General features: G+C 33.1%; 1 protein-coding gene across 4 annotated transcripts; it reads left to right on the forward strand.

Moving 5' to 3' along the window:
• Positions 1 to 594: 594 nt before the first annotated feature.
• Positions 595 to 20,925, forward strand: LOC117204749 (long-chain-fatty-acid--CoA ligase 3). Of its 4 annotated transcripts, none has more exons than XM_033442468.1 (9): positions 606 to 1,007; positions 10,359 to 10,472; positions 15,211 to 15,565; positions 16,262 to 16,630; positions 17,120 to 17,515; positions 17,592 to 17,904; positions 17,986 to 18,249; positions 18,339 to 18,614; positions 18,702 to 20,925. In XM_033442468.1, exons 2-9 carry the CDS (start codon positions 10,453 to 10,455, stop codon positions 18,854 to 18,856), a joined length of 2,148 nt encoding a protein of 715 aa, XP_033298359.1. In that variant the 5' UTR covers positions 606 to 1,007; positions 10,359 to 10,452; the 3' UTR covers positions 18,857 to 20,925. The 4 variants fall into 4 exon arrangements, with proteins under 4 accessions (XP_033298362.1, XP_033298359.1, XP_033298363.1 ...); XM_033442470.1 differs by lacking the exon at positions 606 to 1,007 and adding an exon at positions 1,354 to 1,654; XM_033442471.1 differs by lacking the exon at positions 10,359 to 10,472 and having other exon boundaries at positions 595 to 1,007.
• The last annotated feature ends 213 nt before the right edge of the window (positions 20,926 to 21,138 follow it).

Raw genomic sequence — 21,138 nt, forward strand, 5'->3', positions numbered from 1 at the left:
CTGAACATTGATCGTATAGTACTAGAGTAACAGGCCAGGGTTAGAAGGGGTTTGCTAAAACGTCGAGTAGTTATCGATTGCGGACTACCATGACGTCATCGTGGATCACGCCACATCCCCGCCCATTGAAACTCTGCTTGTGATTGGTTCGGGTGTAGGCCGGCTATCTATATCGAAAAGCAAAACCGTCGCGGCTTGTGAGTCAAATCCTTGAGTCTTCACATGCGCATAAATTAATTTATGCGATGTGAATCCGTATTATATATGGATAATTATATAAATCTTAACGATTATTATGTTCGTTGTGTCATGTTAACAAAATTTACGAGACTAAACGGGCAAAATCTCCGAGTATAAACTGTTCGCTATGTTAAAAAATTGGCGGGAGATTTCAAATGAACAATGTATTCAAACTACAGCAATGTTTTTTAGAAAGTTCTATTAGAAATAAAGCGAATTCTTCTTTTCATTCGTAATTTCTAATATTCTTCAAAATTATCTAGAACTTGGTGTGTGTAAAGTAATTTGTTTTATACTTTTTTCATCGACCTTTTTGGTTTCAAGCTTACGAATATCAAGATGGCCGCTATTGGATCGAGCATGTATAGAGTGGTCGGTGTTCTGCGCTGGCGTTAGTACGTGCGAGAGAGAGTAGGGAACGTTCAGTTTTGCCGAAAATACGCAGTATTCGTGAAACCTCAACGTATGATAGGTTAAAAATTTGACATGTGTACAACAAGGAGTAGTGTGTCATACATACAGAAGAAATGTTAAGATTCGAGTATTATTCGCGCGAATACTGAGCTAAACGCTCGTGTGCGCGTTATACATTATCACAAGTATAGGATCAACGGTGAATAGTACCAAGTTCATAGTATAGAAGCACGTGGTGTTAAGGCGTTCTTGGTTTATCTTATCAAGTATTCAACGAGTTATTGGAGATAATTTTTTACACCGAGTGAAGATTCGAAGGAGTTCGATCTCCACGATCGATTATCGTGACGAATGTAAGAATAACAAAATACATAATTTGAAGTGTGCTTGAAATATAAGTACCCAGAGCATTTTTAGGTTTGCATCAAAATTCTCCGCGATAAAAACCGATTTCCTTCTCGACGTGACATAAAAGCGTCTGTTGGTACGTAGATTGTAGACTGCAAGCGATCTGTCGAACAGCTGTCTTGTCGTCACATGTCGGTTTCGTTTACCCCCTGGCAGTGTTAGTCGATATCAAGATACAAAATTATATTTCGCTCTCATGAAAGACAACGATCAAAGATCAAAGATCACCAGAAAATTCTATCTCACGTAACTTCTCAGTCCTCACGTTAATCGTGATTCGAATTCAGTTCGTCGTCGACCGCTACACGGAGTAGTACGTCATATCGTAGATCGACTGTCCCTCGTGTCCTTTCCTTGTCCCTCTTCTTTTACCTATATATGTATATCTACTGTACGTACAGATATTACTTATACGCATACCCATACACCCACACCATTCTCAACCCTTGGATCGCGTATGGCGTATAGTGATAATTTCCTCTTTTGATCGCAGTGGGAAAACAGACTGTTAGTCGACAAGAATCGTCGAACTCGTTGAGAAGAAGTCACGAGATCGGAAAGTTAAGATATTCGTAGTGTAGTGTATAGAAAGGTAAGCAATGAACTTGCTTCATATCTCGTAGACGAATATTATTACTAATATTCAAGTCAATCAAAATTTTGAAATTAAATTCACGTGATATAATTTTCTGCTTTATGTTGAAAATGTTCTCCCGTTTATATGAAAAAACATGTGAATCAATCGTAAAATAGACTTGATATAAATCGACATGATATACAATTAACACGCGATGGTTTAGTTGAAATGACTTTGAATTACTCTCGATTCAAACTTCCGGAATGGTACTGCTTGCTGTAACTACAGATTGGTCGGTAACATTTTTCTTTCGTTTATCCTATCGTGTGAATATTGTCATGGTTGCGGCATTCCACAAAGAAGTAATCGATCTTTCAGTTAGATATCGAATTCACGGTCAAATTGTTCGCGGCTACTGATCAAGAACTATCGGTGAATGAACAGGTACTAGAAGTCACATGCGCACACGCATCTTGTATTGTGTACAAATGTTTGAAATACATATAAAATTGCATTTTGAATGTGTCTTATTGACGTTCAATTAATGTATACTATTATACGCTGCGTGTACTACCGTGACTAAGAATAGGGAAAAAAGCTACCACCAATTAAATGACGTTTACGCCGTTTATTCTTTCGTAACTTTTTTAAACGTAAGTAAAATTTTCAGGTTCAGTTGCATTTTTCTAGTGTTAAAAGATTTCTTCATTTTTCGTTTCAATTTCATACATACAATTTTTTATTGTCTTTTCCTTTCTTGGAATGGAGGAATATGTAATAAATGTTTAAGAGTTTATTGTGTCTATAGCAAAATGAAAGTATTCTTATCCTTTTGCGATTTGATCGAATGATTATTGTTCGAACGATGGGTACACAATTTTTAATTTATATAGCTGATGTTGAATGAGATTTTAACTAGAATATTATTATCGCTCTGATTTGTTTCCTTCTTTTGTTCTGAGAAAAATTACTACCTATTGCTATCTTCGCGTCGCACATGGCGGCACCCAGTATCACCTGATACTTTGTCAAGTAAGAGCTGCACAACGTTATATACCAATGTAGACAAAAGCAAGTGATACAGTGACGCAGCAGGTTGTTTTCTCACTGATTACTGCAATAAATTAATTATAGGAACGTGCAGTATGAAATGTTAGCGCATACGTCCATTAGGTTGATGCATTTTATCGATGATCGTGCTGTTCTATGTATAGGTTTCCTTCTATAACTTGATGTATCTGTCGATGTACAATTATTCTGCTCAATTTATTCTCAGTGTTGATCTTTAATTAATGACTATTTGGTGATTTGCTGTACACTACATATTATATATATATATATATATATATATATATATATATATATATAATATACACATGATTTATCTTTTTTCTTTTTTATATGTGGGGAAATCCTCATGGATACCCCGCCGTTTTTCTCGGAAGCAGCTAGATAGTGTCGGACTTACCTACTTGACCCTTGACAGAAATGCTCCGGGACCTTTTTCGAATTGCTGCCGGAGCACTCCCGCGTCCTCTCCCATTTTGAGGGACCCATTCCTCAGGTCAGGTTTGGGCAGTGACAGGGACCACCCCTCTCAACGCTATCCCCTGGGCCGTCGTGTAAGTCCGAGGAGGACCCAGAACCTCCTCGGCGTGACGACCTTTATGACCACCTAAGGCGGCGCAAGGCCATCCTTCGGGACCCTACAAGAATGAGAAGTTCTCACCCTGTCCCGCTCTGCCCGCATACATGATTTATCTATCATTCCGAAAGTATCGATCGCCGCACCTTATGTATGCATTATTCAATAACTGTTTCCTCATAATTTGTAACGCTAATATGTATTAATTATGATATACATCAGGCTATTATACGTTTCGTCCACGTCCAATTACAGGTACTTGTAATTAAACTTATCAACCGTGTATTGCCATTGCATCAATTATTATACATCATGTGTTACATACATAACTACGTTTTTTCATTCCTTTTCTTTTTTTCTTTATATAACTGCGTGACTTTAAAGTAATGCTTACCTATCATCAAATACTTTCAATAGCGTGCCATAATAAATATAACATGTGAATGTGTGATAGATATAGGGTAACCCCGTATTCACCTTGGCATAACTTAAGCATAACATGAGTAATGCAGGGTTCGACGTGACGTTCAATGTCGTGAGACTCTTTATCTCGGGGCTTCGCATTATGGTTCATTTGTTCTAACGCTTCTTCCACGCATACTACATATCGCGAGTGTATCGATAAATTTGATTCTCGTAAATCGTAGGACAATCGTTTTTTAGTTTCTGTTAAATCTAGCTTTTTATATAGATGGGATTTTGTGTAGTTATAATATTTATCGTATTACATTTTGCATCTTTTTTCTTTCTTAATTGATGATTAGATTCAATTAATATAAAATTCGACGTCGAAAACTTCTGTTATCTTTCCTACAATATATCAGATTTGACAGTTTTGTAACTGATTTATGTTGCGCCAGACATCAGTTCATTCCTATTATACCCTTTATGATATGAAGCTTGATAATTCTAATCATTTCTTCTTCGCTGTCTGATAAGTTCGAACCTTTATTTATTCAAATATCTAGTTGACGAAATTTATACGTGCTTCGTTGGAAAGGGGTTTTATTATCATGAGAGAAACTGGCTTTACCCGCAGCCCGTAATATTCGACGTACGTATATACAATTTGTTGTAGATATCTTCGAAGATAGCGGTATCAGAAAACTGAAAGTTCGCGTAAGAATGGAAATGAACATGATAAAGTGGCTTATTCTGTAGTCATTTTGTCCACTTTTTATATGTACAGAAGGTATCTAAAGAAGAATTACCAGTTCATGAATAACAAATATCATCAATCCACAAATAAAAACGATAGATTATTAACATTATATTAATTAAAATAGCTTCCGCAGTTTTTATCAGTTTATGTTTTGTTGAAGGTTTTATAAACTTGGAAAAAAAGTTTTCCGCCGAGAATAAAATTACACTTATCTTAATTCGTTGTATGGAATTAATTGAATTATCTCTTATATATTAACGACATACATATAATATGCGGCTTCTCTGTTTATCTACGTTTATTTGAAAATGTTGAAGTGGGTCTCACTTCAAGGAAAACTCCACATCTTTTCTAAAGTTTAGTTTTCTTAGTTCCCAAAGCCATTGACTATTGTTTAGCATTAAATCATTTTGAAGGGCCTCTCAACATCATAGTTTTCTAGGAACATGTCTTGCACGGATGATGTAGCGGGGTCCAGACAGGTGTATTTGTAGAAATAACCATAGACCCATGGCTTCGAAGCTCTTTCGTAAAGCAACGTTGCCAGCGTGCGGATGTGGATTAGCATACACATTGTACTTATACTTCAACTTGCTTAAATATATTTTCTATTATACATTCATCCACGTGTTTCCTCTCTCTCTCTATTACGAGATAAAACCTTAACAAAAAACAAGCTGCACAGTCGTAAGTAGCTTGTGTCTATAATAATTTCAGGTTATTATGCATAATTGAGCGACGATTGTAGTTTTCCATTTTCTTCTGTAATTCCATTCGTGGATTTTGTTACGCGGCGTGTAGTTCGCATCGAAATTGAAAATAGTGAAAAAGTAGGGAAAGAAAACGACGAATTTTTTAATATTGAGCAGTCAAATGTAAAGTTCCATTTCTAAACAACTTCGTAACTCTCGGAGATAAGGAAATCTTGAACCTGTTCAAACCAGTAATGTAAATACAAATGTTTCGACTATAGCAATGTTGTTTACTAGATATTCGAGAGATTTACGAGATATTAAGCGATTTGGAGAAAAGAAAAAAAGTGGTATATTAATTAATATTTTATCAAGATCATTCTGAGCAATTAAACTTACAATAACACTCAATTTTGGAATAGGCGGTCAATAAGGTTTTATTATTCAATGAAATTAATTTTCTGTTTCGATGTAAGAAGACTAAAATGTCTGTACAATTTCTAACAATAAACGCGTCCCTTTACAGGTGATAATATTTTTTACATATAATATATGATAAAAAAAAAATATTTTCCAGCGTGTTGAGTTCAATAACCGTGAGAACGCGGATCTTCAATTCCTCAATATACAGGATGGTTGGTAACTGGTGGTACAAGCGGAAAGAGGGTGATTCTACGCGAAAAAAGAAGTCGAAAATATAGAATAAAATTTTTTTTTTAATTTTTCCATCGAGACAACGATCTACAGTGAGATTATAACGAGACGTGATAAAGTGCACGCGTACCGAGCAAAAATTCAAAGTCGATTTTCTCGAAAACAAAGCCCCAAACGAAAAATTTTTATTCCATATTTTCGACTTCTACCACCAGTTGGTACCACCAGTTACCAACCACATGTCACGTACATGTGTCCACGTTTATCTTAAATACACATTCAAAAGTCGTGATCCGTGGTTGTATCTTTGTAATACGATACATAGTTCAGTGGTCAGGCCTTGGCATAAACGATTCAGAAGCCTGTCAATATCCAGTGGAATAAAGGATCGAAACATACTGCTATAACGATGCCAAGTGGAAACAAAAAATGTATACAAAGTTCTACTAATATCCTTATCATTACATCCCATTGTGTTCGAATCGGCTCGTTCGTGTTTTTTCCTCTGCAATTGTTATGAAACTATATACATGAAACTGATCCGTATACAATCAGAAATAATTTATCGAATCGTTTGGTATTTCCTTTCAGAATGACCTTATATTAGATTGTCCCAAAAGCTCGTTTCGTTTCATAAGGGAATAATAGATGAACAACATTTTTTGTCTTATATTATTTTATTAAATTATGTATGTTCCATTTTGTTCTATTACTACAAAATGAACGTCACACACAATTCAATGTAATAATATAAAACCTATTACCTTCTTAAATGTTATTGACGACGGTATCACGTATTGAACCATAGTATTGCGTTTAGTTCCTAAGTCCAAGTCATTAATAAAATAATTTCGGTTGAAAGCATGTTGAAACATTGTATGTTGACAGTTCCCGTGTTTCGTTAATAAATTAACTGAACATGGCGCTCTATAGAAATCCGTTTCTTGCTCGTTTACATAATTTGACCTAATATTAGAGGATGCCAGCCATTAGAGCTTCGAACGATCGAGCCGATTTGTGCCTCGTAAGCGATCAAGGGACATATACGAACGCTTCCCAGACAGGAAGCTGACCAATAGGAACGATCCAATTTGAATCTTCACGTGCGTGATTCGTGGACGCGTGATTTTATCTTTCCTGGTAAAATTGTAATTGGCAAGTTGGAACAACGCTATATCTGCTTCTAGCTCTAGTTCCATTTTACAAATCAATTTTCTGTTATGTTACGTACTTTTAACGAGGAGCAAGATTTTTCGATGCAGAGACTGTTAGAGAGAAAGTGGGAGGGAGAGAGAGAGAGAGAGAGAGAGAGTCGGAGCATTAAAATTTATGTGAGAAGTTTTAATTGCAGTCGAAATCCAGCTATCGTGTATGCCTTCGTTTGGCTTTAATTTCGAATCAAAACTAGTTGTACGTGCTATTAGTCTTACTAGAATATTGTTTAGCGTAAAGTTAGGATAGGTGGCTCTGTGAAACAGAGACTTCATCTGTGTGTAATTTGGAAGAATATTTACTATTGCAAGAGGAAATATTACATCACTTTGAATTTTTAGGAGGTGTTAGCAGTAACTTTCGCAACTCAATTTCGAGAGTTGAAACGGTAAACATAGATTTTTCGAATAGCCCGTGTGCTGTATTAAGTTAAGATAAATGGTTTATTTAGAATATTCCTTAGTAGGTTTTCATTAATTTTTGGTTCAATTTTCTGTTATATATTACGTATTAAATCATTACTGAAGGTTGACAGCTATTACGGAACAACGTTACGTAAATGTTTCACTTGCATCTATTCTCATTAATTTTCATTATTGGATTTGTTTCCCTTTTTCAAATATCTTGGCCATGAATGGAAATTCAAAGAAATTATTATTTTATGAAGTTATGCATATCCTTTCGATTCTTTGACATGTGTAATACTGCTTTTAAATATTATAAAATATTTCTTGCATTTTCGCAAATCAATGCAAATTTATATACACTATACAGTGATATATTTATATGCATTGTTTTTAGCTAATTTTATGTATTATTAATACGTTATACTTATCGCTTTCTAAGAAAATTCATTATAGAACGGTTTAATCCAGGCTTCAAGTTTTTAGTAGAAGATTACAGTATTATGTTGAGTCCACGATATTAAAGCCCCTTTTTTTAAGATAAACCCGTTTTCAAGGCTACATTAACGTTTCTATATAACTTAATCTTCGACGATGATAATAATAATATAGCTACTAATGTATGGAATATAATTGGCATTGAGAATATGCTTAAGAATGAAAAAATGATGCGAAATTAATTCTTCTAATTGCATAGTAATGTCTTCTTATTTTTAAATATTACAAAAAAATATGTTAATAATTTAATTGATGAAGATTGACTTGTAAACAGCAATTGTTGTAAAAGCAGGAAACAATAAGTTTGCATTTAGTAAACGATAACAAGAATATTCAAAGATTGATCGTTTGATTGTTTTAAAACAATTAAAATACGTTTATATTACACAAGGCATATGAGTAATGAATTTCTATTTTATTTTAATTGTATTTTCATTGCATTTTAATAGCATACATTATGGTATTACATAGTTTCTAATATTAGTATTAGCTATAGTATATAATGTATATAATGTAGCTATATAATATAGTATTATTGCATTTTAACAGTAATCAGTTACTAATACCCCTTGGTCAATAGCCATTACTAGAATTATCGTCGAGATCTAATTTATTACGACTTAAATCTATCGATCTATTGACATAATTGGCATTAATTGTTGTTTGAGTGACTTATTCTATTAGAAATTAGTGTTTTAAAATAATCCTCAAATTAATTGTTCAACATACACAGATGAGATCTGATTAAATATTATACTGTTCCATAAGAATGTCTTAAAGTGTGTACAACAATTTTTACTTATATAAGTCGATAAAAAGGAATTCTTCGTTGCGAGTGAAGATACGTAGGAGAAAAATCTGAATTACTGAAATGATTGAATATCTAGCTCATACTCTACAGTATTGGTCAAGGTTGAAGTTGGGTTACTTAAATACATATACATACGTGTACATATACATATATGACGCGGCAGCTTGGTCGCTCAGTGACCCCATTGTCTATTTTCAAAAGTCTTTCTGACTTATCTGTAGTTTGTCCTTTAGCATCGTTGTTATACTGATTATCTCAACACCACTTTTTTCAAGTCATCCTCTTACGTATTAAAAAGCAAGTGAATTCTGTTTATCTAAGTCAATTTATTTTATGTTTATATTTTATGTTAAATATATTATGTACACTTTATGTTGTGTTAAAAAGGAATATTAAAGAATGATAATTATGTTATTGAATGAAAAGGTTAATATATTCTATCGTAGTCATAAAAAATATTCATAGATTTACATTGATTACGTAACAAAAATAGAGAGAAGAGTGGACAATCTATAATCTTTAATATCAAGTATAAAAATCAAACGTTATAGGACATAGTCCCTCAGACTATATTAAATGAGCCATTGCTATTTCGATAGGAGTTACTTTAATTTCGTGAGGCTTCTCAATTTGACACGTCAACGTTGATAATGTTTCAATTTTTGTGACATACATTTTCGTTATAAATCGGCGCGTGGCAGTACGTGTATAGTAAAGTGCACTTAACCAAATTACTTGCTCCACAGTTAACAGACTGTGTAAGACTTCAAGTGAATTCAATGTCATCTTAATAGTCTTTCATAGCCAATATAGGGTATCCATAATGCAAGTGCATCGAGTATTTAAAATAAACAAATTCTTTCGTTATATTCTTTAGTTTCCATTTGCCATTTATTTCTCAATGTATAGTATAATTTCATTTTCATAATTTAATTTTATACTCGATTTTATAACTGAATATATTATTAAATTAGTATTCGCAAAAACAGATTCTTACTTGCGAGACTTCTAGAAACCAAAGAAAAGTTCAACCTACAGTCGAGAAGTATTGGAAACTATAGACACAATAGGCATTTTAAAAAAATGCAAAACAACCTCCGTTCTTTCAATAGGCATTGTTCAACATTAAGAGAAAATTGGAGAAATGGAATTGATGTAATTTTCCATTATCAATTACTATGAATAGCTGTTGTTGTTTGTGCTAGATACCGTATCTTTTTGCTTCCATGAAAGTTACATCGGCTGTATAGGAGGAGGAGGATGTGTATGTACATTCTATTTATATTCAATTATTGTAATTATCTGACCTCGATGTTTCTTTAATTCAAGAGTATAAGCAGTCTACATTTCGATACAATTTAATTAAATAATAAATTACGATCGTTCGGCGTTATGCTGATAAGAATTATTATCAGCGTTCGGTTTCAAGTGCATAGTTCATCTGCCTTGTTACGGCTCCGTTGCTCTATTTATAAGCTCATATCACTCGATAAGTACAGAAAATAGTCCTGTTGACTTAAAACAAGGAGAATCGGTATTTATGTCGAGAACGATTTTGATGATGCTCGGGTACAGTAGTAGGACATGTGCATCCTAAAATACCATTAACCACATCATTTGTGCCAACGGTTTTTATTGCAGTGTCATTAATCCGCATCAAATCAACTTCCATTAAAGTACAGGAGGTACTGATATCTATCTGTTGGGTATAAAGGCGACCAGATAGTGATCCATCATGATCGTGGACGAAAAACCGTGAGTCGCAATAATTATAGAAAAGAAAAAGACAAAATCACCACGCTCTTTTTTTTTATGCTATTACGAATATTTTTAACTACGCATGTACGTGTATTTTGCCTGCAGATTTACAATCACGCTCTTTCGAAGAACATTATGGTATAGAATTGGAATAGATCTGATGTAGTGTGATGTAAAATATTAATCTAGTGTTAGTAAGTTAGTTCAGTGTCGTAAAGTTTTGCTTCTTTCTATCTCCTATTTATGTCAATTCGATGATATTTATCAGCATGTTTGTGTCAGTATAATGAGGGGTAAAAGTATATAATACGCTGCACATTGCTGATGTTACAAAAAAACGAGAACTTTTCAGTGGATTGGTAAACAATCGAATGATAATTATAAATTGTAATGAAGCGAATAAAATGTAAGAGGCACTTCGATTCTATCTGTATCAATGTGTTTTTATCTGCGTAATTTGTTTGTTATTAAATTACGGATAACGATTCCGAATTATTCCTTCTGTATTCTTATCTATAATTCAGGAATATTTGATTGTGAACTATACTATTTTACTTTACTAGCCTCTTCCTTCAATGACTAATCAGTACAGAAAAATTTTGATGATTACTTCTATCTTTCTAAGAAATTGGTCCCTATTCCAAGTTTCCAAATAGCAATTGTTAACGTTCTTTTGCTTGAGACTGAATGCAACGTGCAATTTCACAATCTCTTGTATTGCATTTATCTATTAAGTCACAATCTATATCTTAAAGAAGTTGTTACATAATTGTACATTCATCCAGTCTTTGTTATTATATGATTTATGTTTCCTTGTAATTTGTCAAGCTGATAAATCTTTATCATATAAAAAAATGATAAGTTTCTTTCTACAGTAATTTAGATTTCGTGTTACAAATTACTTACAGAACGAGGACCCTTGATTTGTCCACGTGCTGATTCATAATCAAATTGCATTTTATGATTATCAACTTACGATAACTATCGATTTTTCTATTTTTCTACGAAACATTGCAACAAGTTGTTTCTTTCTCTCCTATGCTGGCTGGAATACCATGTATAGAAAATAATGTATAGAAAAAAATGAAGTTTGAATTTTATTCAAACGTTTGCAATTATAATTGTACGTGCATTTATCAATCAACTGAAAGATTCATAGCGTCGCCGTTTTTTTAGATTACAGTTAATGGTAAGTAAATTTGTTAATATCGTAAAGTATTGTTAATGTCGTAAAGTAAATAAGAAGTCGCAAATGAGTACATATCATTAATGGAAACAGGTATGTATTTTTCATTGCATAACTACATCTCATACATAATTCGTATTTGAATAATAGTCTTATTTGTTACATGTTATTGTTCCTTCGCGCTATCTCTATTCCCGGCTCTCTTCTATTATTTCTTAATTTCTTCATTTCGAAATAATAAAATATATTCTTTGTATAGACACGCAGAAAGAATGATACATACTAATTTTTAACAATCAAATCTGCTATTTTTTAATTGTTTATTCACAGCCGCATGAACCGCTATGATATATGTATATATATTAATTGTTGGAATCTATATTTAAATTTCATTTACAATAGATTATTAGCACGTAGAAATCAATTATCGGACATTATTACAATTAATTCATTTTAACGAGGAAACATGAACGATTGCAAATGCGTGCGGTTTATCTCAGCAAGCGAACCATGTAATTATTCTCGTTTAGTCATTCCATTATTTGTATTGAATTCGGAGACTATGCGTAACCGGCCTTGATCTTTAACGTGTTTTCGTGTATCGTGTTCCCACTGTATCTTTGCAGCTAAATAGTAGTAGGTTGCATGAAAAGTGAATTGCCCTTCGTTTGGAATCTCAAATAATGAAAAGACAATGCGAGTAGTTGGTAGCCGCATCTGGCACGAGCTAACGACGTTCAAAGTCCGTGAAGATATTCGAATCACATGCACGTTGGACGTGTAGAAGTACGTTGTCGCCAGACTGTAGTCACGCCATGTCTTTAATTGTATTTGTGTCTATTGGTACACATAGGGTGTCGCGTGGCGCATTCTATCGTTTTGAGGCGGTACGAAACGTTATGAGCAACGATTGAATGATTTTAGGTGCTTTAATTTTTTTGTAGTACTATGATATGAATGTGTATGCTGTTGCAATTTCAAGCTACAACTTCTTCCCTTTTCCTTCTTCGTCTTGTCAACGAAGAACGCACAATGTTTCTTCTTTTTTCATTTGAATAATCGTTTAAACGAAATACTCTAAGTGGTGAAACACGTATAATAATGCAGTCATAAGATAAAAATGGCGAAAATGCAGTTACCAACATCGTCACAGTGTTTTGTCTTCCTGATATACGGAGATAAAAGGGAAGTACGTAATAAGAAAAAATGGAAATTTCTTGAAAGTTCAACAGGTTGAAATTCAGATTTATTTACCACATGTGTACACGTGTATTTACATACACAAGAAATGGACACCTTTAGTACAATTGATTATGTTCACTTTGACTGTAATCTTGCTAATACGTATTTACATACACAAGAAATGGACACCTTTAGTACAATTGATTATGTTCACTTTGACTGTAATCTTGTTAATACATAAGTTGACAAGTTTGTATCAATTTACACATCTGTTCTCAAGTTGTTAAATCTAGATTTGCATTTTAAGCTTCTATTTCACGTGTATATAAATACACATTCACACGTGTGGTAAACGAATTCGAATTTCAATTCAATATATAATATATATAATATATAATTTCAATTCAGTAGGCATGTATTCCTTGTCCAGAACGTGTAACTTGTATTTACATAACCGTGTGCATTGTACATATATATTAAGAAAATGGATTATTTTTTTATCTTTAATAGCTTGACACGTGTTTCATATCATGCCACGTATATACGTGTACTTCACTATAGCCTCAATACCGTGACCACAACTTTTTATGCACGTATGTATATTCAAGCAATTCCAGGTATCTCAGGAACGTCGCTACCAAATCTATATTTGTAGCAGCCGGTAATGTAACACTTTTAGAGCAAAATAAACTGTACAAAGCTTCAAGAAATATTTGTATTTTACGATTCTTGTCTTTCTACATTTTTGCTGTATACCTTTCTTTTTTGTATACCTTTCTTATAACATTTATGATTTTATATGAATAACTACTGTTTCCTTTACCAAATTCTTTTCTTATTTTTATACTCCTTTTCGTTTATTCCCTTTCTGCTATTCATTCAGTGATTGAAAACAAACCCATCAAAACACACCTTTATTACACGGCGCCGTTAAGTTTTTCTTTTAATTTTCAACATCACGCGATCGCGCAACTACGCGTACTATTTTTATACGATGCATGTTTTGGGACCGGCAGACTCTGTTTTTATCTATGTTTTAAGGTCGTTTGATCGTTTGCAAGGTTATCAAAGAATTAATATATACGCTTAACAAAAAAAAAGGAGGGATTAAAAAAAAGATAAAAACAGACAGTTCTCCGCGTCCTTTGATTATTGTTAAAAACAAGTTAAGAGGGAAGAATGAAGTAGCTCGATCTATTCACATTGGGGAGATTCATCGGGGTGTTTGTTAGATCGGCGATCGTATCGGAGCCATGAATCTTCGACTGGTAAAGTAAACATTGGTTAGATAATTAGTCTAAAGTTCGAGAGTTAGAAACGGTGCGTTATTTCGTTTTCAATTTATCATTTTATCAGCTGTCGGTTAAATAATTAATCGGATATCTGAATAATCCCTAATTTTGTTTGTTATGCTTTGGTTCAAAGCTACTTCTTCTTGTTTTTCTTTTTAAATGTAATGCGTATGAATGATTTAGCCTTGAAAAAAACGTTAAGCTTGATGTATGAATGCGAAGAATGAGTTTTTGCTAAAATTATGAGCTTGATACGGAACTGTTTCAGATTAGATATATATATGTACATTTTTATGACTCGTTGTACTGTACCTCTTTTTTTAAATAATGTGTAGAATATTAGGCATGTTAATATTTTTCTGGGAAGCCTTTACGATATTTAATTTGTAATGCAATTACTTCTGCGTAGTATATTACATAGAATTGCTATAGTAATATATTACTACTTTCATTGGTATATGACTGGTGCTGATATCGAATAATGACGTGTTATACATATCCAGATATTAATGGTATGCTCTTTAGTACTAATATTGACACTGACTCCATTCCCTGCAATGCAGATAATGCAGTGTTCTGTAGCCTTGATAATGACATTTCTCTATACAGGAAATTTCATTAATTAAAATTGGTACGATAATCTTTAAATGTCTTTAGACGTACTTATACTGATATTTTGAATTCAAAATTATTTCTAAATTATCATAAACTCTTTTGCGTCCCTAATGAAAATCCCTGTACATAGCGATAGTTGCATTAATATCATATAATACCAAACCTGCACTTTGCGAATCGTTCTTTATTCCATGCATCTTATCATACTAACATCCGAAATCATTATTACACAAACAATAATAGATCGTTATTATTTCAGATTTAAAATAACAGGAACAATTTGACATTAGTCGCGAAACAAAAATTTCTTTAGATTATCGGTCTACATTGATAACGAAGCTTTTTTTTTAAAAGAACGCTGCTTATACAATAAGCTTTTAATTAGTAAATGATTTCGTAAGGCACTAACATACAAGAAGAACGAGATGCATATTTCGTAACATTGCGTTTTCCTGTGTAGGGAGATGGAAAGCTTTTGGGTTATCAGCGCAGTCAACGCGATCAAGGCGATTTCGTACCTGTACGATCTGCTGACGTTCCCGGTATACCTCGTGCTCCAACGACCTTGGGAGAAAAGGAAGGCTTCACGAAGGATCAAGGCTCGGCCCATTACAAAGGATGAACAAAGTATTACGTATAGGAGTGTTGATCCGCCGAGGGAGATGCACATTACCCTTGAACGTGAAAACATCGATACGCTTGAGAAGGTGATGGGATGGATCACTAAAAAGCACGGCGAAAAAAGATGCGTTGGTACGAGAGAGATACTTGCGGAGGAGGACGAGGTTCAATCCAATGGTAGAATATTCAAAAAGGTAGAGTAAGAAGCGATTGTTTTGTTGTAATTAAAATCATAATACATATGATTTGATTAAAAGAACAGAATCGAAGAAGAAAAGAATACTTAGAGGTTCCTTAGCCAATGTACAGTGTGTCATAGTGTGCGTAATATGTGCGTAGTACTTCGAATGTAAACAAGTAGTAGGGTCAAAATAACAGTTGACATCATCAGTAATATGCTTTTGACATCTTTGTTTACATTCGAAGTGCTACGCGTATCTTTCAACATGTTTCGTAACATAAAATACTAAGATGAACAAAGTCAAATATCTCAGAAACGGTAAGTTTCAGGATAAATATGTGTTAGTACTTTTATACTCAGAATTAGCTATTCTGTCGCAATCAACCATAAAAAATAGGACGTTCTGTTTAAAAAAAACAAAGTTAATCTCTATATCTCCTCTATGCATCCACCTGTCGAGAAACCATTGTTACCGTGTTATGTAATACTTTGAATTCTACAGCTTTCGTTAATAATATTTTCGCGTATTATTTAAAGCAACGACGGTATCTCAGGTGGGCAGAGTTTGTGATACAGGCTATATATTACGTGCATATGAATGAATAATATGGATGAATTCAACTTAATACAATTACAATTACACTAATTACAATTCAACTTAATTACAATTTACATGAGAAAAAACTGATTACTAATTATTCTGTTACAGTATAAAATGGGAGAGTACAAATGGAAAAACTATAATGATATGGACAGGCTGACAACATCCTTTGGTCGAGGCTTAAAAGAATATAATCTTACGATGCATAAGAACATCGTGATCTTTGCTGAGACTAGGGAGGAATGGATGATAGCCGCCTATGGTTGTTTTAAACAGAACATGACTGTAGTTACTATTTATGCGACGTTAGGCGAGGAAGCTATTGCTCATGGAATCAACGAAACGGAAGTCAATACCGTGATTACTAGTCATAACCTGTTACCAAAATTCAAACGGCTCCTTAATGTGTTACCTAATGTTAAAACAATTATTTATATGGAAGATCAACTGGTACCTACTGATACAAAGGGTTACAAGGTGAGTACCTTGATCCAGATTACCGGCCATAAATATTAGGACACTTACTGGTTATATTTATTGAAGAACTATACCAAATTTTACCTTGTATATTATTTTACATTATAAGTAAATTATGGATATTCATGTAAATTCATATTTTTGTGAATATAATTAATTACAGAGAAATAATTGAAGAAATTAAACTGTAGCAGAGATATGTTTCATTCACTAAATATTATAAAGAGTATATTATAAAAAGTATGCTTTGGTTCTTTTATGTATCTTTGGATATTATACGTATTATGTGTCTAAATCTAAAAATAATAGATTTATAGTAAAATAATTAAAAAATAAATGTAATGAACAGTATTCAATTTATATTAAATTTCTCAGCAGGTGTTCTATGTAGTATTTATGGTACTGTAGAATTAAAATTAGAGCATTTAACTATAAAAAACATTATATAGAAATCTTCACTAATTTGTATACCATTTTGGTACATTTTAGGCTGATGTTAGGCTGTTACCTTTTTCTGATATACTCCAGACAGGTAACAGTTCTGCAGCATCATTATCATCACCAAAAAGCTCTGATACTGCAATCATAATGTATACATCTGGGTCGACCGGAGTACCTAAAGGTGTGCTCTTGTCGCATACAAATGTGATTTCTGTGATGAAGTCATTCTGTGATGTCGTTGAAATTAAATCGGATGATGTGTTTCTTGCATTCTTACCTTTGGCTCATGTATTTGAACTTCTTGCTGAGAGTGTGTGCCTTTTAAGCGGTGTGCCTATCGGCTATAGTTCGCCTCTTACTATGATCGATTCGAGTAGTAAGATTCAAAGAGGATCCAAAGGGGACGCGTCGGTTCTACGACCAACTTGTGTAACTTCCGTGCCAGTAAGGTTCAATAATTGTATTATATCATACTGTGACGTTAGTATATAATAATTTTGGTTTTCTGTATCTTTTATAGCTTATTTTGGATCGTATCTGTAAAGGTATCAATGAAAAGGTGAAGAAATCGGGGCCTCTGAGTCGGACCATTTTCAGATTTGCCTATGAATACAAATTGAAATGGTATAAGCGTGGTTACGATACACCTGCCTGCAATAAATATGTTTTTGGAGCTGCAAGACAGGTTCTTGGTGGAAAGGTTAGACTTATACTTTGCGGTGGTGCTCCTTTGACTCCAGATACCCAAACTCAAGTCAAAATGTGTCTCTGTGCCACATTGACTCAAGGATATGGCCTTACAGAAACAACTTCTTGTGCTACGGTTATGGACAGTATGTATTTCTTTTTCTTTTCATTTCTTATTAAACGATGTTTTGTTTGATAATTAGATTATACGATTTCTCATTTTTAAGAGCATGATAGGAGTACAGGAAGAGTAGGAGGACCAACCACTATTTGTGACATTCGACTAGAAAATTGGGAGGAAGCTGGTTACAGAGTTACAGATACTCCATATCCTAGAGGAGAAATATTAATTGGTGGTGCAAATGTTTCGGCTGGGTATTACAAATTACCAGACAAAACGAAAGAAGACTTTTTTTATGAAGATGGGAAACAATGGTTCAGAACCGGCGATATTGGAGAAATTCATGAAGATGGTTGCATAAAAATTATAGGTTATATTAAGTTTTAATCTCCATGTTATAGCCTTCTTGGAAAAAATATTTCAGCACTTTTTTTATTTGGTCAATATACATTTTTACAGATCGAAAGAAGGATCTAGTTAAATTGCAACTTGGTGAATACGTATCTTTGGGTAAAGTTGAAGCAGAACTGAAAACCTGTCCTGTTGTGGAGAATATTTGTGTTTATGGAGATTCACATAAATCTTATACAGTGGCACTAGTAGTACCTAACCAATACTATTTAGAACAGATTGCCAATGACTTAGGTATTACAGGAAAAAATTTAGAGGAACTGTGCGATAATCCTGATATTGAAAAAGCGGTGTTACAGGAGCTGGTTGAACAAGCCAAAAAATGTAGATATTTGAAAAATAATTGTTTGTCTAAGTACCAATTTTCAAACCTTTTTAATGATATTTAAATAATCTTTATTTTTAATACAGGCAATCTCCAGAGGTTTGAAATACCTGGTGCTGTGAAACTGTGTGCAGAACAGTGGTCACCTGATATGGGACTGGTAACAGCTGCATTCAAGCTTAAAAGGAAAGCAGTACAAGAACGTTATCAACACGAAATCAATAGGATGTATGCCTCGTGATGAGAAGAAATTTGCAAGAAATATAATAGTGAAGTGATGTCGATATTCAAGGTTTCCGATGTGGCAAAATTTCGATACTCTTCGTTGGAATTTTACGAAACGTGATCGAATGTTAATTAAGAACTTCAGATTTGGAAACGTATTTTCTCTGTTTTCTTTACTGAAAAAGGTGTCGACTTTTTAATACTACGAAAGTCAACTTACAACACATCGTCAAACGTATATAAAAAAGAACTAATATATAAAGAATTTTTGTCTGCTTAAGAATATTTTATTAGTCAATTTAGAGTTTCGTTCGAGACGAGAAATGACTTTGATCTTCAATGGTGTAAGTATATAAAGAGCGTCTTGTAACATAATCGTTGTCTTACGTGATGCAAGGTATGAGTGAGAATAAACAAATGGTGGAGGTGATTATTCCGCGGAGGAAATTATTTTTCTTCCTTCTACATTTAGTTCCATCTTAATAATATACTCATTCCTTGTAACAATTCTTGAACTTCGTGAAAGATCAATCGCTGATCGACTAGCATATTAATGTTATAAGTTCATAACTCGTACGATGTACTTATTTGAAGTATTATTTGAAATCGTCGAGTTTAATTTGTCGCTATAAAGTTACTCTGCTAATAATTACTTTGTTTTATGCATTAAGATATGTATATATACAAAAAAATCAAGTGACGAGTTGTCTGCTCTTACTTATTCTTGATATTAAAGCGTGATGTATGGTAGGTGTTTAAATATCTCTAATTTTACGCCAACATAAATTGATCTTCTGTTTAGGATTTTCACGTAGAATTATTCTTCGTCTAATACTGTACAATACTTGCAGATAATGCCATTGTTTTGAGTTATTATTACATCAAAGCATCACAAAAAACTTTCTTTTCTTTCTTCTTTATCTATCGGGATACATTATGTGTGCGCATGTGTTGATATGTATGCATGTTTATTATTGTATGCACATATGAACGAGGAAATGAGGATGTAATGTATGTGAGCTTATAAAAAAAAAAAAAAATGAAGAAAAACTGTGTTCACAAAAGGGAAATTGTTCTAGTAATTTTTTGTAGTCTTCCTATTTGCTGTAATGTGTCAATTCTTTGAGAAGCATGAACGGTTAAAGGATTTCTTTGGTATTTCAATTTCATAGGCGTTATATAGGATCTATCATTCAAATATCTATTTAGCTCCAAGTCATGTTAATTTGCACGAGTTCCATTCGCGATTTGCAATTAGTGGTCTTCCTATTAATATCCGACGTTATACAGGAGATTAGTCTGCAATAACATTAACAACTTATCTTTTTCAAATGCTTCTTACCAGATATGGTTGATATGCGTATATCTTAACAAATGAACGATTATGTTTCATAGAAATTTTTATCTTTTCTTTTTCATTGAAATTTTAATAAAAGAATGGCGCATTGAATAGCGATTTTGTATTATACTATAAAATATCGTGTTGATTGCGCATTCTACATATTTAGTGTCTAAGCATTAATATTCGATGCGCAAGTAAATATGAAATTGTTTAATATTTTATTTCTATTTCGCGGCTTGTGTGTCGCGACTGTATAAGGAGAGAGAGAAAGTAAGACATTTGATAAACGTGATGGATTATCAATTTGATGGCTCATTCTCCTTTTCCAGTTGCATTAAGAGTTCCTGCAATATAGCTGAACATATGCGTTATGAATTGTTACGAAACTGTGCTGATTTCCATAAATTATTAAAAGTTGTACAATATTAGATAGGAAATTATCAATTGTCGTTTGGATATAATCATATCATCAATACCTATGATTACCATTACTTATTATAATTATCGTCTTAAAATTATGAAATGCAAAAATAAATGTACAGATCTATAGTACACTTACATAGTATTATTGTGATTCTTGTGTTTTTCTCTCTAATTTGTGATCAATCGTATATACAAGCGATATGTATATTTATATATTTCACAGCGTTTTCATTTTTTATATTTCATAGCACTGACAATAATCCAGCTCGTACAAATGTTGGAAAGATTGATAGAATAAAAGTATGGGAATTCTCACTGTATATTGCTCCTTTTAGGTCCATTCGTTTCCTACGCCAAAATATTTGTTTTAAAGTTATTAGAAGCAAATATATCTTTTTTGTTTACTTAATATTGCATTCTAAAGAATAGTATCTATGAATATGAATCATGATCATTACCTTTAAATTAAAAAGATTATATTCATTTTTCTTATATTAATTAAAGATATTGTTTCTGGATCGTTTAATAATTAT

Source organism: Bombus bifarius, unplaced genomic scaffold, assembly GCF_011952205.1.
Source record: "Bombus bifarius isolate JDL3187 unplaced genomic scaffold, Bbif_JDL3187 scf7180000007979, whole genome shotgun sequence".
In the NCBI taxonomy this organism is placed as follows: Eukaryota; Metazoa; Arthropoda; class Insecta; order Hymenoptera; family Apidae; genus Bombus; species Bombus bifarius.

Excerpts from the sequence above, each read along its gene's own strand:
- LOC117204749 (XM_033442468.1), top strand. The coding sequence starts at position 10,453 with ATGATCGTGGACGAAAAACC. Across the intron at positions 10,473-15,210 it reads ATGATCGTGGACGAAAAACC|GGAGATGGAAAGCTTTTGGG; the intron begins GTGAGTCGCAAT and ends TTTCCTGTGTAG. Across the intron at positions 17,905-17,985 it reads TTGTGCTACGGTTATGGACA|AGCATGATAGGAGTACAGGA; the intron begins GTATGTATTTCT and ends CTCATTTTTAAG.